The sequence below is a fragment of the Zingiber officinale genome, chromosome 8A (assembly GCF_018446385.1).
Source record: "Zingiber officinale cultivar Zhangliang chromosome 8A, Zo_v1.1, whole genome shotgun sequence".
Taxonomy (NCBI): domain Eukaryota; kingdom Viridiplantae; phylum Streptophyta; class Magnoliopsida; order Zingiberales; family Zingiberaceae; genus Zingiber; species Zingiber officinale.
Genome location: NC_056000.1, coordinates 139,179,950 through 139,196,839, shown reverse-complemented (window position 1 = coordinate 139,196,839; position 16,890 = coordinate 139,179,950). Strand labels below are relative to the sequence as shown.

General features: G+C 39.6%; 2 protein-coding genes across 8 annotated transcripts in view; both read left to right on the top strand.

Moving 5' to 3' along the window:
• The first annotated feature begins 2,073 nt into the window (after positions 1–2,073).
• On the top strand, positions 2,074–3,009 carry LOC122007887 (glutathione S-transferase U15-like). Its single transcript, XM_042563418.1, has 2 exons — positions 2,074–2,472; positions 2,547–3,009. The coding sequence occupies exons 1-2, from the start codon at positions 2,134–2,136 to the stop codon at positions 2,919–2,921; spliced, it is 714 nt and encodes a 237-aa protein (XP_042419352.1). The 5' UTR covers positions 2,074–2,133; the 3' UTR covers positions 2,922–3,009.
• A 13,014-nt stretch (positions 3,010–16,023) lies between these two features.
• The window catches only part of LOC122010412 (histone deacetylase 15-like), a 39,860-nt gene continuing 38,993 nt past the window's right edge, over positions 16,024–16,890 (top strand). For 6 of the 7 annotated variants that reach the window (XR_006119882.1, XM_042566943.1, XM_042566941.1 and 3 more), the window contains exon 1: positions 16,024–16,168. The gene's annotated coding sequence lies outside the window, so the exon portion shown is untranslated. The remainder of the gene's footprint in view (positions 16,169–16,890) is intronic. The other variant, XM_042566942.1, reaches the window with a different exon arrangement.

Below are 16,890 nucleotides of genomic sequence, written 5' to 3'. Positions count from 1 at the left end.
TTAAGCAAGCTAATACACAGATCCAGCTCTTGGTTACTATTCTTGAAAAGCTTGAGTCTCTAGAAGAAAGAGTAAAGAAACTTGAGGCAAAAGAAGCTCCAGCACAGCAAACTCTTCCTGACGAGATTATTAAAAATCTCTCTAAAAGAATTAAGGCTATTTCTATTAGTGAAAAGCCAAAAGAGTTAAAAGGAAAACTTAGAGTTTTTACTGATCCTTTTAAAATTTTTGAGGAGGAACATGCAAAAACTACAAAGTGATGGCTACTCAAAACAGAGAACCCCCTGTTACAACAATCACAAGAACAAGAACAGAAGGGGCGCCACTTTTTGAAGACCAAGTGCGAGAATACAGGCAAGGCCAAAGGAGAAAATATAACGCACAAAGAGCTATGCAACGAGTAGCAAGAAGAGTAACTGGTGGAAGTTACAATAATGCCTTGGAACAGCAACTTGACCCACAAACGCAACTTCGACTTTCTATGCAAGAAAGAGCATCAATTGTTCCAGCTGAAGTTCTATACCACTCAAGAAGAGATGATGTACACCACAGAGTGTATGTTCATAGATCTGAAGAAGCAATTTTAGTTACAAGCAACCAAGTTGATAGAGCCTTTATTCAACCGGAAAGCTTTAATCAACTTCAGAGAAGTGGTATGCGATTTCTCCATATGGGGGTTATTCAAGTAAGAATTCAAATTCTTCATAGACAAGAAGAAGGAACTCTAGCACTTGTGGTTTTCAGAGATAATAGATGGCAGGGTGATCAAGCTATCTTTGCTACAATGGAAATTGACTTAACACATGGAAGTCAATTGGTTTATGTGATACCTGATACCATGCTTACAATTTCTGACTTTTACAGAAATATACAGGTATCAATACTTGCAAGAGGATATGAGAACTGGCGAAATGGAGAAGCCAACTTACTCATAACCCGGGGACTGGTAGGCAGATTATCTAATACTCCTAATGTTGGTTTTGCATATGAAATACAGAATGTAGTTGATTATTTAGCAAGCCATGGAGTAAGGGCACTTCCTGGAAGAAGTTATAACACCAGAGATGTCGAAGAGGCGGAGGGCAGCGGGGGAGTCGGGATCAGGGCGGGAGGCGTAGGCGGAGATGAGGGCGGAGTAGAGGAAGACGTTGGGAAATGATGAGGCAATCCTCGAGTAGTAACGCCGGGAGAACTTCATCACCGTTTTGGTACGGACGCGACCCATCTCGGCGTAGGCGGCGATGAACTCTACTTCTCTGGCGGCGCCGCCGCTTCCGCTCGTGGAGGCGGTGGCATTTGTGTGAGATGGGGCAATAAATCGGATCGGACCAACGTTAGGGCTATAGCTATACCCGTCAAACGGGCCGGACACGATCTAAGTCGTGTTGGGCGAGCCGAGTCACAGGCAGCTCAGCCCATTTTACCTCTCTAGTTTGGGTGTAATTCTAACCCAACTAACTTGAGTTCGTATTAAATCGACTCCTCCAAATTGAACCAGATGTAAATTAATTTTAAAAAAAAATTGATATGCTCAATAAAAGAATCTCAATAAAATATTTAAGAATAAGCACATAAAATAATGGGATCCATAAAAAATTAAATGATGGATCATATATATTCATGTGTCTATTCTTAAATATTTCGAGATTTTTTTCTTAAATGTATCATAACATATGTCACTTTATAACGGGACAATGATGCAATGATTAGCTTGTCTAAATAATCAAGATCAAAAATTCTAAGTCAGCAGATTTTTCTCCGCAGGTAACCAAACCGATGATACTTGAATTAAAAAACAAAAAACAAAAGTCAATATTGGAGATGTTTTTCTCTAACGAAGACAAATTTAAGAACACTGGTGGGTCCGGTTGAATTGACAACTACGAACACTTTCTTTTATTTTCATGGGTAGAAACGGTCAGGCTTAATATCCTTAGTTTGATTAGTCTAAACCGAACTATTAGCGTGGCGTAAGCAGTCACGTCATCACACTTACCATAAAATTATTCAAAATAGCAAATAAGAAGTGATATTGATCAAACCTTCTCGCCTACTGCGCCTATAAATAGCCGAACCAACGGCGGCGATGTACTCAGCCATCATTCACCTACATCGACATCAATTTGCATTCCAATGGCCAGAGCTGCGGCAGAGGACGTGAAGGTTTTGGGTCACTTGCTGAGCCCCTTCGTCATCAGGGTTCTCATCGCCTTCCGCCTCAAGAGAGTCGAGTACGAGCTTGTGGATGTGCGGTTAGCGGAGCCGAAGAGTGAGATCCTGGTGAAGTCCAACCCGGTTTACAAGATGATCCCCGTGCTGCTCCACCGCGGAAAACCTATCTGCGAGTCCGCCGTCATCGTCCAGTACATCGACGAGGAGTGGTCTGACGACGGCGGATCCTCCTCCATCCTCCCCGCCGACCCCTTCGATCGCGCCATCGCTCGGTTCTGGGCCGTCTACATCGACGACAAGGTAAAGACCCCTGTTTTCGAAATCCATCGAATAAAAACAAAACATTTGACTCCGATTTCTTCGATTTGTACCAGTTGCCTTATTTAATTAGGGCTTTGAGGTGGGAGAAGGAGGCGGCCAAGGTGACGGAGTTGGTCGGTCAATTTCGGCAGGTGCTGGGTCGGCTGGAACAGGCCTTCACGGAGTGCGGCAAAGGGAAGGGCTTCTTCGGCGGGGACGCCGTCGGCTACCTGGACATCGCGCTGGGGAGCTGCCTGGGGTGGATCATGACGCTGGAGAAGGGTAAAAGCGTCAAACTTTTGGATGCGGAGGAGCTTCCTCTGCTGGCGGGATGGGCGGAGCGGTTCCTAGCGGAGGAATCAGTGAAGGGGTTGGTGCCGGACGCCGACGAGCATCTGAAGATTTACGAAGTCGCGACGGCGAGGACGAGCGCGACTCCTGCTGCATAAGATCTTGTGAGATCATAAATGATGTGAAATTAGGATTTGTGAGTTGAGAATTCTCTTGAAAACAATAAATAAATGGGATTTAAATACAGTTGGATAAATTTCAGTGATAAATAATGGATTTAGAGTTTGATATTTAGGTACGATGTATTATTAATTTTTTTTTTAAAAAAATAATAGATAGTAAGTAAATCTGAGAATACTGGTCTTCATATATCTGATGATCAGTCGAAAACTTCAATGAGATCAAACTGACCTGATTAATTTTTTTTATTAATGCTGTTATAAATATTATTTATCAATATTGACTTTAATTGAAAATCAGTTCATCAACCTTTACTCTAAACCTTGGTTATGTGAATTTAGATAATCATGCCTAACCTTGTATGTGAATTTAAATAATACAATAAAATTTTATTTATTTAAATATTTTAAGATATAATCTAGTGAAATATTTTACCATATCATTCTTAATTTAATAATGATATTATTATTATTAGAGATATATATAAATAAATAAAATGGGATAATATTTTATTTTTTATTATTTTAGATTTTTTTTAGATAATTTTATTAGATTTAGATTAAGTATATTTAATTTATCTTAAATATCGCTAGGAATTAATTAATTTAGTTTAATAAAGTTTTAATCAAATATCAAAGTTAAAAATAAAAATAAATCATTTGTCATCTTCCTCGCCCTTTCTACCACTTACTATGGTTACCCACTGTCTCTTGTCACCTTCGGCTGCCTCGCCTCGCCTTGTCTCGTCTTATGAGCAGCTAACGCGCACGCACAAAGCTTGGGTAGCGATCTGCACGCGTGAAGGAATGCAGTACCTGCTACCGCCACCTGCTGCTACCTCTCCGACACCGCCCCATTGTCGATCCAGCACTGCCCCGATCGCGCTTGACAACTCCGATGGTGCTTCGATCATTCGGAGGATAATTTTGGAAAAACATTGCTTAATATTCATAATCAAGAAAAATCTAGGCAACCCAAGGTTTTTCGATTCCGGATTGGATATCGAGATTGATGACGTTTGCTAACATTTCAAAATCGAGAAAAACTTTAAATCCAGAAAACCTCGAACTAAACACGGTTGTCGTGGATAACCGTTGACGGATAAATAAGGTTATCTGCGATTACCCTAAACCAAACACACCCCAAGTGCTCTCGTTGATGAAGTGTGTCTTTTGGTTGTGAGATTGGGAATCAATTAAGAACCCAAAGATTATTTGAGAATCAATGAAGAACCCCATGATCCGAGATCTATTTGTGAATCAATTAACACCCCCAAATGTCGAATGTCGGATCGGTCGAGGCGAAATTTGCCCAAGTGGAACAACCAACGTTTTGCCATGTAAACCTTTTTGCTGCTATGTAACGGATGCATATCAAAACGGCCGAGTGATAATGAGTGAAACGGTGGGCGTTTCACTGCTCGGTGAATAATGATTATTAAGACCATTAAAGCAACCGTTGATATGAGCTCCTATAAAAGGAGTCTGCGATCATAGGTTTAGACGCAGAGAAAGAAGCATAAGCTCTCCACCAGTATTCCCTCCTCCTCTGTCGTGCAACTCCTGCTCGGTAAAGTGCCCGTGATAGCAATCGAGTGTCACTCAGTTCGCCGTGACCACCAGTGCTTGGTAAAGTTCACGGTCAACCGTTGTATCCTGTGAAACAGACAACTCGAGTAAGCCTCGAAGCACTGCCAGAGGTGGGCGAATCTGTTTCAAGGAAACTGCGACTCTTGCAAGCCTCGGTTCGTTGCTCGCTTTGTTCTGCCGATCTCGCTCGGCGTGGAAGCTCGGTCGACCACTTGCTCAGTCTTTGCGCCCCACCTGTCTGTTTCGCCCGATCGGCCAGTCTTCGCTCGACCTGTCGGTTGTGCCCGATCGGCCAGTCTGCGCTTGACCTGTTTGCTCCGCCCGATCGGCCAGTCTGCCCTCGACCTGTCTGCTCCGCACGATCGACTAGTCTGCGCTCGACCTGTCTGCTTCGCCCGATCGGCCAATCTTCGACCAGCTTGTCTACCGCCCAACCTGTCTGCTTCGACCGGTCTGTCCGCGCTCAGCTAGACTGCTTCGCCCGACCGGCTTGTTTGCCTGTCAGCTCGCCCGACCTGCCTCTCGCCAGACTTTTCTGCTCGCCCGACCTTACCGCCCGATCGACCTTTCTGCCCACCCGACTGTACTACTCGGTCACTCTAATTGGACCGCTGATCTGTCCGATCGACTTGCCTACCTCTTGACTGCTCAGTTCAGAAATACAGACCTGTTGCTTAGTAGATCTGCCCGCTCAGCGGCTGAGTCCGATCTGCCGCTCTTTGGCATGTAGCAGAAATCAACCCCTGCTGGCAGCTTGAAATTATCTGCTCCAGTCATCTCGATTATAAGTTGAATTTAAATTCTGAATAATTTTAAATTCAACATATTTTCGAAAATCTCCTGCTACAAATTGTAATCCAACCGATCCTACTCCACAAGCCTCCGCACGATGTCAGTTGCCGTCTCTTCAACCAGATTTGAGGGGAGCAATTGCCTTCTTATTCAGGAATTCCAGCATTGCAGCCCGCCAACCACCCTTCGCCGGAAAAGGGGAGTGCTCCGGCAGCCTTGAAGCCATTTGGGATGTGGGCTAGTAGCCCAAGCCTGAGCCCAGCCTACTCCCTCAGACCTATGATTTTTTAGATTGGTCAATAGGGCGTGCTATGCCGACCACACTCTAGACTTAACACAGGCTTAGGCCCAATTGAACTGAGCATGGCTCATGCCCAAGGCAACTCACTGGGCCAGGAATTTATTTAAAAAAAATATAAAGAAAGACAAAAAAAAATTGAAATCTCAGAATCATGTATGTTAATACATAAAATAGTAAAGATTCTTAGCATTTTAAGAAATAGCAACTCCATATGGTAAAGCTGACAACATTGATACTCTGGATTATTTTGGTCGGGCACCTTTTCCACTATAGTTTCTCCTTGGAAGATTTATTAATGGTCATTTATATTAAGTTATAGCCACACCCGATTGTTAAATTTAGTTCTTCTTGTTGTTAGTTAAATTTATAGTTTTTACAAGCATGAACTTTGTATATGTATACTAGTTTACTATAATTTACTGGTCATGTTTGTTAATTCTTTGATTTTTGAATAAACTAGTTTAAATCTAGTTCAGGTGTTAACCAATCCAATGTGAGTGTAATATGCTGTGAAGATTATTAGAATTCTTGAGAGTTAAAAGCATTTGAACCGACTACTTTTATCCAATTTCCCATGAAAACTTGAAAGCAATCTCGCCTGTTTACAAAGTTCAGTTAATTAAACATTTATTAAATCGCGGCAACTAGCTTTCAGTGTGGCAGTTAATTTGGATAAATTTAGCAAACTCATACTTCAGCAAATACCGAGTGTACGATTAATGAGTTAAAACATGAAACCAAGACATTTTCTCTTATTTTCTACAGACACTATTCAGAAGTTTTCTTGAAAAATTTTGGAGATCGAGTAACTTCAGTTATCAATTTTTTCAAACAGCTACAGATGGAAATTTCCCCAGCTATCACTCATGCACTGTTTTTCAATCTATTATAACCTTCATATGCCCTTAATGTACCTATACCTCTTAAGACTATGCCACAACCCCCGTCATTATCACCATCAAACAATGTTTGTCTGAGTTTTTGGGTCTGCTATATGAATATTAGAGGGTAGATCCTGGACCGCTTTTTGCGGTTTAGGGGATAGTCCCTTAGCATGGATTGGTAAAATGAATGGTCCCCATTCATAAAATAGGTGGGAATTATTCATCCCCACCAATCCACATCAAGGGATCATCCTTGGACCGTAAAAAATAGTCCAGAGAATCCGGACTGATGACTGGACTCTATGCAAAGTTATATCACTTGTAATGCAAAGTTTTATTACTAATGTTCTTTTGGGGCTCCCTCTTATCAAATTTCACCTTCGGCACCAGCACCAACCCAAAAAAAAGCCATAAAAAATTTCTAAGTTATAAAGCTTTTGAAGATGAAAACTTGGGCGATAAGCTTTGTGCTTCCATGATCCCTAGGGAATCCACACTGATTACAAACCCTGACCAAACTCTTGAGTTTAGATGTTAAATGAACTTTTTGATATGTTTGACACCTCAGCATGAAATCCATAGAAAATATCCTAAACTCACTTATGTAAAAAAATCAATGGAAGAGAATTAGAACAGCACTCAATGGAAGAGCTTTTGTATGTTGCCTAACCTTGTGAATATCTAGAAAGATGGTTCCTAGAGACTCAAAAACAATGTGTACTGGTAGTAAGTCAACTAAGAAAAATCAAAATTAACATTGTTTTGCTTCCCAGCTTGATAGCAAAGAAGGAATATCTTCTCAAATTTCCTATTTTTTTTAAATCTATCTTCTTGTACTTTTACATTCCAAGCCATCTTTTTGACCTAACAAGAATCACTGCCATTGACATGGCTAGCAAAAAAGAGAAGTTTATTTAGTTTCATGGATCTTCATTCAAAGGAGTACTAAGACTTATGGATGAACAAAATTAGGATGAATATGAACATCTTTTATTAGCCATGTCCACTGCAATGATCCCACTTTGAACTTAGAATGCACCTAATGGAATCATCCAAATACTCGTTTTCCTCACTTCCTCTAATTCCCATCCCTCCCTCCTCTTCTCTAAAGACACCTTTCAAATTAATATTGGAAGATAGCTAAAATCCTGTTAGACCTTCAAAAGGTACCGAGCCTTTGGATATGATTACCAACTGATCACAGATCAGAGAACATAACTGACTTATCTTTCTACAATTTCCATGGGGTTGACAGACTAGAAGTCTAGAAAAACAAAATGCAAGTGAAACTTCTGAGATGCAAGTTTACACATACAGGAAGGAGAAAATCCAAATATCCAACCGCGTAGGATATTTTCTACGCGGTTGATAGCCACCCGTGATTTACCTCCTCCGTATTGACCTAAGAATGGGTTGGCAAGGGTGTTGGGCCGAGTGAATCATTTTTTGCCACATGGTTCACCACAACTATTGTCCCCCTCGAGGCGGTTCGGTGTTGAGATATGAAGTGTTACCATATGAGATCTTGGGGTCGAAACTTGGCACGTCCAAACATACCTTCTTCCATGCCTTGTTGACCTAGAGACGGGTTGGTGGGGGCGCTGAGATGAATGAATCACCTTTTGCCACATGGTTCACCACAATAGTTGCCTCGGGGCCGAATTGAATTGGTTAGTGCTGGGCAAAGTTGCTATCATAGAGCAGAGGTTTGAATTTTGACAAAGCCGAGGAAAAAAGTCCTCCCCATACTGGTCAACTGTTGGTATCTCGTGGTAGTTTTGATGTGATCAACCAAATCAAGTTAGGTCATGTTGTATTTGAACCTTGTGTCTAAGTGTGCAGGAGCTTAGGAACACAAGAAGTCAAACAAAAGACACAGCTAGTGAGAAAGATGACACGGAAAGAGAGCCAATGGGCTCGATGCATCCGAGGGATAAGGTACTACGAAAGAGTACACCGGTGGATGAGAAAGACGTGGGCGATGTTTTAGGGGACGAGAAGCCGGAGTGAAAGTCTGCTCGAGGAGAAGACCGGGAAATGGGTTCGGGTGAGCCCTATCCCGGATGGTCGTAATCACCCAGGCAATCGAAGCAGCAGAAGAGCTAAAAGAAGGCTGGAAGTACTGTTGGAGGCGCCTTCAACTCCCTTTGAAAGCGCCTCCGAGGCGCCTCCGCACCTTCACTATGGATGGCGCCTTCCATGACTGGAAGGCGTCTTCCAGCCCTATGGAAGGCACTTTCGACCAAGCTCTGTTTAGTCGTTGCCAAAGGATAAAGCTTTATCCTTTGGCACCTCGCTGGAGGCGCTTTCCAGCCTGTTAGAGGTGCCTTCCAGCCACGGATAACTTTTTCCATGGGCTATAAAAAGACCTCTGGACCTAGGAAATAAACAAACAACTTTTGTATTCATTACCTAACTGCTTTATGAACTTTCAACGAGTGTAAGAGGCTTCTCCGCCTTCAAAGAAGAAGATATTTAGTGCGTTTACTTGCCTTGGATTAACAACTTCCCCGGTTGTAACCAAATAACTCTTTGGTCTCATTTTTTTTTGTTATTCATTTATTCTATTTTTTTTGTTCTACTAATCTAAGTTGAAAGTCGATGAAGGTTTTTCTTAACAGCTAGTTCACCTCCCCTCCCTCCGGCCTACTTTGGCCAACAATTGGTATTAGAGTAAGATTCGCTTCAGGAGGACTAATCGCCGAACGAAGCATACGAGATGGCCAGATCAAACATCTACTACCCACTGAAGTTTGAGGAAGATTTCGCCAACTGGAAGAAGAAAATGGAGGTATTTTTCAAAACTGATTTCGATTTGCTTTTTAATAATGGAATTTAGTTTTGTAGCACTCGAAGGCAAAGAAAAATACCACTGGACTAAAAAGGAGCAGGTAGATTTTGTGCCAACGGCAAAGTAGAATTTCATATGCTAAACGTCTTACCGCTATAAGAAGACAACAGGATCGGAACCTACGAGTCTGCAAAAGAGCTCTGAGAGAAATTCCTGGAACTACATGAAAGAACCTCGAAGGCGAAACTCACGAGATGAGATCTGCAAAAAAATCAAATCAGCAATATCAAACTGGAAGAAGGTGAAACCGTTGCACACCTTTACTCAAAGATCAAGGAGCTCATCACTGGACTCACGAATCTCAGAGAAAAGATAAGTAACCGAGATTCGCTAAGGTACGCTCTTAACGCATTCCCTAGAAATATTGAATGGACATCATTAGTAGATGCTTATTATATATCTAAAGATCTAGATTCAACTACTTTAAAAGAATTATTTTTAACTTTTGAAGTCCATGAAATGAGATGTGCAGGTCCGAAGAAGGAGCATAACATTGCCTTAAAGACAAAGGCAGACGAACAAGATTCAGAATCTTCTCTTGATGATAATGAAACAACACTGATGATACGTAAATTTAAAAAGTTATTTAAAACTAAAATATTTAATCAAATGCAGAGTAGAAAAAGAAGGGTAAGATGCTACCACTGCAATGAAGAAGAACATGTGAAAGATAACTGTCCTAAATTGAAATATAAGGACAAAAGCAAGAACAAGAAGTTGACCCAAGCGAACAAGTACAAGAATATGAAGGCGACGTGAGACGAAACGTCATCCAAATTGGAAATTGAAGCCATCACCGGACTTGCACTAGTGGCAAGTCATCAAGAAGAAGGAGACAAAGCAAACTCGTCCGAAATGAGCATCGATGAAGAGAGAGCGACATCGGAAGAAAGTAGTACTTCAGGGGGGAGCTTCGGATCATAGGATCGACAAGATAAGTTAGGTATAGCCTCTTCCTCTTGACAAGTTATTTCATTTTATAAAACTATTACACCCTGTTTGGAATCCTATGGAATTGAATTCCTATGGTAATTGGAATTCAATTCCATAGTTTGGAATGAATTTTTGAGATAGATTGGATATGGAATTCAATTCCAATTCCATTCAAAACATGAATAGTAAATCAAACCTCAAATGGTCAGATTTGGATAGGGATTTACCATGAACAACTAAAATTACCTAATTGCCCTTTTAACTTAAAACCCTTTTTTCCATCTGCCGACTCTCTTGTTTTCTCCTGTCTTTCTCCCGTGCGTCGTTTCTCCTTGTGTCGAAAACTTCTCCTTGCACCGTTTCTCCCGTGCGCCACCTTCTTCATACTGCTGTCTTAACTGTGCGATCCCTTCTTCCTATTCTCTAATACTTAACTTGATTATTAAATGATTAGTTATGAGGATAAAATGGTAAATGTATAAGAATGAAATTCAATTCAAATAGATTCCAAATTAAGGAATTCAATTCAATTATATTATTCACTAATCCATTCCAAACATAGGAATTGAATTCAATTCCTGCCAGAATTCAATTCCTAATGGAATTCAATTCAATTTCTTTCACTTAAGTTGTTTCCAAACAGGGTGTTAACAAAATATTACTGTAAATTAGAAAATAAAATTAAAGAATTGAAATCAACTCTAGCTAAATCTTGTCGATTAGAAGAATTTGATAAAATAAAAAATGAAAATAAAATAAAAATTTTTAAAAATCATGCATATTCAAATATTCAATATATTAGAAAATATAGTGGATTGAATTGGTACCTTATGTAAAGAACTTGATGCGCTAAACACGCAAATGCGTAGCGGAAAATACTAGTTCCTCCAGAAGATCCATGCGAAGGGAAAAATAAATTACTATATATACTAAGCTTTCTAACATGATAGTATTATACCTTTGTAGCGTACTCACGGACTCCCGACAGCTTAGATCACAACACGATCTCACGTTCGCGCCTCTACGGTATCAACACGAACAAGCGTTCGTTTGTCTCACAAACTCATAAGATGGAGATGAAACCACCTAAGGTTGTGCTAGCAACCTTGAGAAGGTTTCGACCAAGAGGATAGGAGAGAAAGAGGAAGAAGCCAAAAATGAAGAAGTTACAAAAAATGAGAGGAAAAATAACTTAAGTATTTTCATCCAATGAAAACACTTAATGTGCATTAATTCCATTAATGAGCCTTAATGATCATTCACTCTCCATTAAGGATACATTTGAAAACCTCTCATTTTAAATTTAAATTTCAAAAATTAAATGAAATGATTCATTGAATTCGAAATTCAATGAATTCTTCATTAAGCTTCACTTGAGTTTAACTCAAGTCTCCTCACTTGAGTCTAACTCAAGTCTGCTCACTTGAGTCTAACTCAAGTCCAATTCACTTGAGTCTAACTCAAGTCTAATTCAATCAAGTCTTACTCAATTAATCTCATACAATTCAAATTCAATTAATCACATTTCATTAATTTGAATTGACTCCTTGAGTCCAGTTTGAATTGGACTTAATCCAACAATTAGATCCATTTGAGTCTAACTCAATAAGTCTAATTCCAATGATTCATCATATGAACACATTTCCAAATCTACTTGTTCTTTTAGTGTCACCCAATAGGTTCTCATAACGTTGGTAATGTATCTAAATCAACATTTAGATACATAAGAAATGAGTAGCATCTAGCAAGGTATCATTGCTACCCAAGTGACGAGAAAGTCGAGATCCGACCTAACCTGTCCGTGATTATTATCTTGTATGACTTGGTCCCTCTATCCTTTATATCTAGGTTGATCAATGAGACATAGAATGTGTCATCCTCTTATCAGCCTTTGTGTTTCTTGATCTCTAAGTAGACACACTCAATTAAATAAGCTCAATATCTCATATTGACTCATTTGCGCATGATCATGCTTTCTTGTGTCCTACTAATAAAGGGGCCCACAGATATCACTTCCGTCATATGGAAGAGATATATCTCATCTACATCACTCACATCTCTCCGCATAATTCATTGCATACCTAGTGATCGACTTTATTGTCCACCTTGTTACAAATGACGTTTGCCGATACCAAAGTACACAACTCCTTATGTAGGGAACCTTAGTGACTTCAGGTCAAAGGACTATTCATACCAATAGTCGCATGAGAATGTTTATGACACTCATATAACGATCCATGAAGTATTCTCATGATGGGTCATTCAGTATATATTCTCTAGTATATACCCATGTGCCAACCTGATATCTCATATCCATGACTTGTGAGATCAAGTCATCCGTTGCCCTACATGCTAGTCTCAACGCATTAATATTGTCCTTGTATATTAATGCTCGACTATGAATAGTTAAGAGTAGCGTTCTCTACAATATCTCACTATCAATTCAACTAATTGATATACTGTAGATAAGAACCTACTACCCAAGGATATTATTATACTTATTCAATTGGCACTGAACTGAAATAAATATAATAACCAACTTTGTCTTTTATTAATAATGATATATGATACAATAATGTGTCATTTACAATCATCTCATAATTGGTACTAGGGCTAATACTAATACCTTAAATACCATAAGGGCCATATTAGGAAAATTTTACAGAAATACATACCTAAGAAACTTTTAGTTAACCTAGTAGGAAAAAACCTATATTGGATTCTAAAATCATATTTTGATTGAATGTTTTTAATAATAGTTTTCAGAGTAAATTAAATATTAAATTTATTTAAGAGGCTTTGTCTAGAAAGTGGTTGTTGTTTCAATATCCAAGAAAATTTAGTGTCTCGTCACAGTCTGGAAGCCAAATATTGAAATAAGTATTTAATTGACTAACTGTTAAGCATTTAGAAGTTATACAAATACATTAATTTTCTATTAAAAATTAATTAAATATGTTTTTTTAATTAATTCTTATCTTTTTTAAATAGTTATTTTTTTTTTATCATTTTTACTCTTAGACTTTTAAAAGTACCTCATGTTAATGTAATCTAAAGGGGAAGTAGTAGGAGATTAAGTCTAGAGAGAGAATAGTATAACAAATTTTAATTTTTGTACTTGTAAAATTTTTTACTTGCAAAATATTTTTATAACTGTTTTTTATTTGTGGTTTATCCTAACTTAACTTGGGTTTGATCACATCAAAAAGGGTGAGATTGTTGGCACCCCATGGTAGTTTTGATGTGATCAACCAAGTCATGTTAGGTCCTGTTATGTTTGAATCTTGTGTCTAAGTGTATAGGAGCTTAGGAACACAAAATGTCGAGCGAAATACGTAGCTAGGTAGAAGAATGACACAGTAAGGGAGCCGATGAGCTTGCTACATCTGAGGGACGAGATACTGTAGAAGAGTACACTGATGGACGAGAAGGACGTGCACAACATTCTGAGAGACGAGAAGCCGGAGCAGAAGTTTGCTCGAGGAGAAAATTAGGAAATAGGTTCAGGTGAGTCCTATCTATGATGGCAGCAATCACTCTGACGATCGGAGTAGAAGAAGAGTTAAAAGAAGGCTAGAAATACTGTTGCAGGCGCCTTCAAAGGGAGTTGAAAGAGCCTCCGAGGCGCCTCCGCGCGCCTCTGCACCTTCACTATGGAAGGCGCCTTCCATGAACAATACGAAGACGCCTTCCAGCCATATATATAGAAGGCACCTTCGACTAGGTTGAGTTTTGCCGTTGCCAAAGCATAAAGTTTTATCCTTTGACGCCTCGCTGGAGGCGCCTTCTAGCTTGTTGGTGGCGCCTTCCAGCCACGGATAACTTTTCCCAAGGGTTATAAAAAGACCTCTGGACCTAGAAAATAAAGCAACAACTTCTGTATTCATTTCCTAGCTACTTTTTGAACTTTCAACGAATGTAAGAGACTTCTTCGCATTCAAAGAAAGAGATCTTTAGTGCGTTACTTGCCTTAGATTAACAACTTTCCCGATTGTAGCCAAATAACTCTTTTGACCTCGTTTTTTTGTTCATTTATTCTTTTTTTTTTGCACTACTAGTCTGAGTTAAAAGTCGAGGAAAGTTTTTCTTAACAACCAGTTCACCTCCCCTCCCTTCGGTCTAATTGGGCCAACATCAACTACAACTTTCCGATTTACTTTCTCACAGATGGTCGTGGAAACAACCATGTGAGGCTGCTAGGGTGGTGAATTCCACCTTTGTTATCATGGTTCATCACAATAATTTCTCCCATTGTGGTAAAAAGACGAATACACTTGCCCCCAATACCCCTACCAACCCTTCCCAAGGTCAACACGGAGGAGGTAAATCACGGGCGGCTACTAGCCTTTGGAATAGTAACTAGCATATAAGGGAGGTATTTACCTCGTATTTGCCGAGATTCGAATCCCAGACCTTATTATGGCAACACCTCATGCGCTAGCCACTAGACCCATCCGAGGTGACACAATAATTGCCCCCATGAATATAGTGGAGGGTGATAAGTAGATAGTTATTTGCCATATGAGGTTTTGAGATCGAATCTCAGGGGTAGCGGAACGTAAATCCTTACACCCAATGTAACTCACCCCTATACACTTAACTTTTTAGTCACCGTGATTTTACCTCCTTTGTGTTGGTTATGGGATGGGCCCCCATCCACTTACCTCATCAGTCGTTGTGATTTGAGCACTAGGGGTGAGTTCTTCGCCTTTTGCCACATGGTTCACCATAATCGTTGGGGGCAGAGATCAATTCACAACAAGCATATGCCCTCGAACAAAACTCCTTCCATCCCTAACCACTTGGTGGTAAGTTATAAATTGACATCGTGATTTGCCTCTTTTTACATAATCTGAGGATGGACTGTGAGAGATGCTTGAGGTGAGCATAATCACCTTTCGCTTCAATGATTCATCACAATCGTGCTCCCATGGGTAGTCGAATGGGTACTTTGGTAAGGAGTTACTCTAATGAGTCTTGAGTTTGAATCACAACAATAGTAGTGGAGTTGCCCAGTGTCGGTGACCCTCTCACCAAGGTTGCTCAATAGACTAAAAAATCCTTTGTAATTTATCTCCCTTCAATATGCCGTGAGAGTGACAATGGAGAGACACTTGAGGTGAGCATAATGATCTTTTTATTCTAATGATTCATCATAATTTATGAAAAAATATGATAACGTTCATTTCAGATGATCAAATATGACTAACTTCTAACTAAGATATAGACAAGTAAATTATGAATACTTTATCTAACAACAATAACATATACAAAGAATGAGATAATCTCCATGACTTCCACACTCATTGACAATCGATATCAGACTTATATATGTAATAACATCATTACATGAACATATGGGTCAGTTCGTGGGAGCAATAGTTTACTGGAATATGCGGTAAAAGATATATGACTTATTCGGTCAGTCTCATGGTTAGATATAGACAAGAAGAGCAGTAATAGAATATGCAAGTATGCAACGGGTGAGACAATGCATCCTCTTCCAGCTGAGAGTCCGCTCGTGGTTATACGTGGCAATAGCTTTATACGAATTATCAGCTCCAACCCTGGCAATACGTAGTAAAAGATGACAACGCAATGGTTCACCACAATCGAACCAGGCCTGAGTCGCATAAATATTGAATAATGAACCGGCCCCGAATTCAATGATTTATCACAATCAGGCCGTTGGATTAGATCTAACGGTCCAGAAGAGTTATAACCGTTTGACTTTCCATTCACCCTGTCTCATCCTAATCCGTGATTCCTCATCGTCCTGCGTCGCCGCCGTCGCCGCCTTCCCGGTCGATGAAATCGACGCCGATCATCCGAACACGTCTTGCTGACGTCGATCTCGTAAAAAGAAAGTAGTGAGGTCCTTTTTTTTCCTCGAATATTTTTTATTTTCTATGTTTATTTTTTGTCCGGATCGAGGGAAGCATGTATAGGCTTTATATCTCTAGATATGACTAGATCTGGTGTTTTATTAACCTATATATCCTCGACACAGAAGGGTTCGATCGCATCGCTACATGATTTGGTTCTTCAATTTTTTTTTTGGTATATATATATATATAGAAAAGCTAGAAAGATGGAGGAGACGGATGACAAAAAAATCATCCTTGCAGTTGTCTTCTTGTATGGGTATAAACGAAAATGATGAATCAGCTATTTATAATAGTATTAGTTAGCTATCCGTCCAGCCTTGGGCATGTGAGTTAAAAGGATGAATTCTTAAATTTATATATTCAAATATCCTTTTTTTATTCGTCAAAATAAATAAAAATAGCTGCTCCATCCTTCAAATTATCCCTTTAAGGAAACCTACCCTTAGTTTTAAATCTATCATCGCCCTACGGGTACCAAGCATATTCTGTCACCAATTGAAGTGGGAAAAAAGGTGTAAGGTTCTTTCTCTAACTCTTGCCATAACTCTAAACTCAACCCCACTTAAGTATTTTCTTCCATGAAGTTGATGAAGTGTCATTGTTGGTATACAGTCAACAGATGATGCAGACACATTGATTGATTTGACATTCCCCATATCATTGCCGTGTCACCAACTTAATAAATGGAGAGGTAGAGTGCAGATGAATG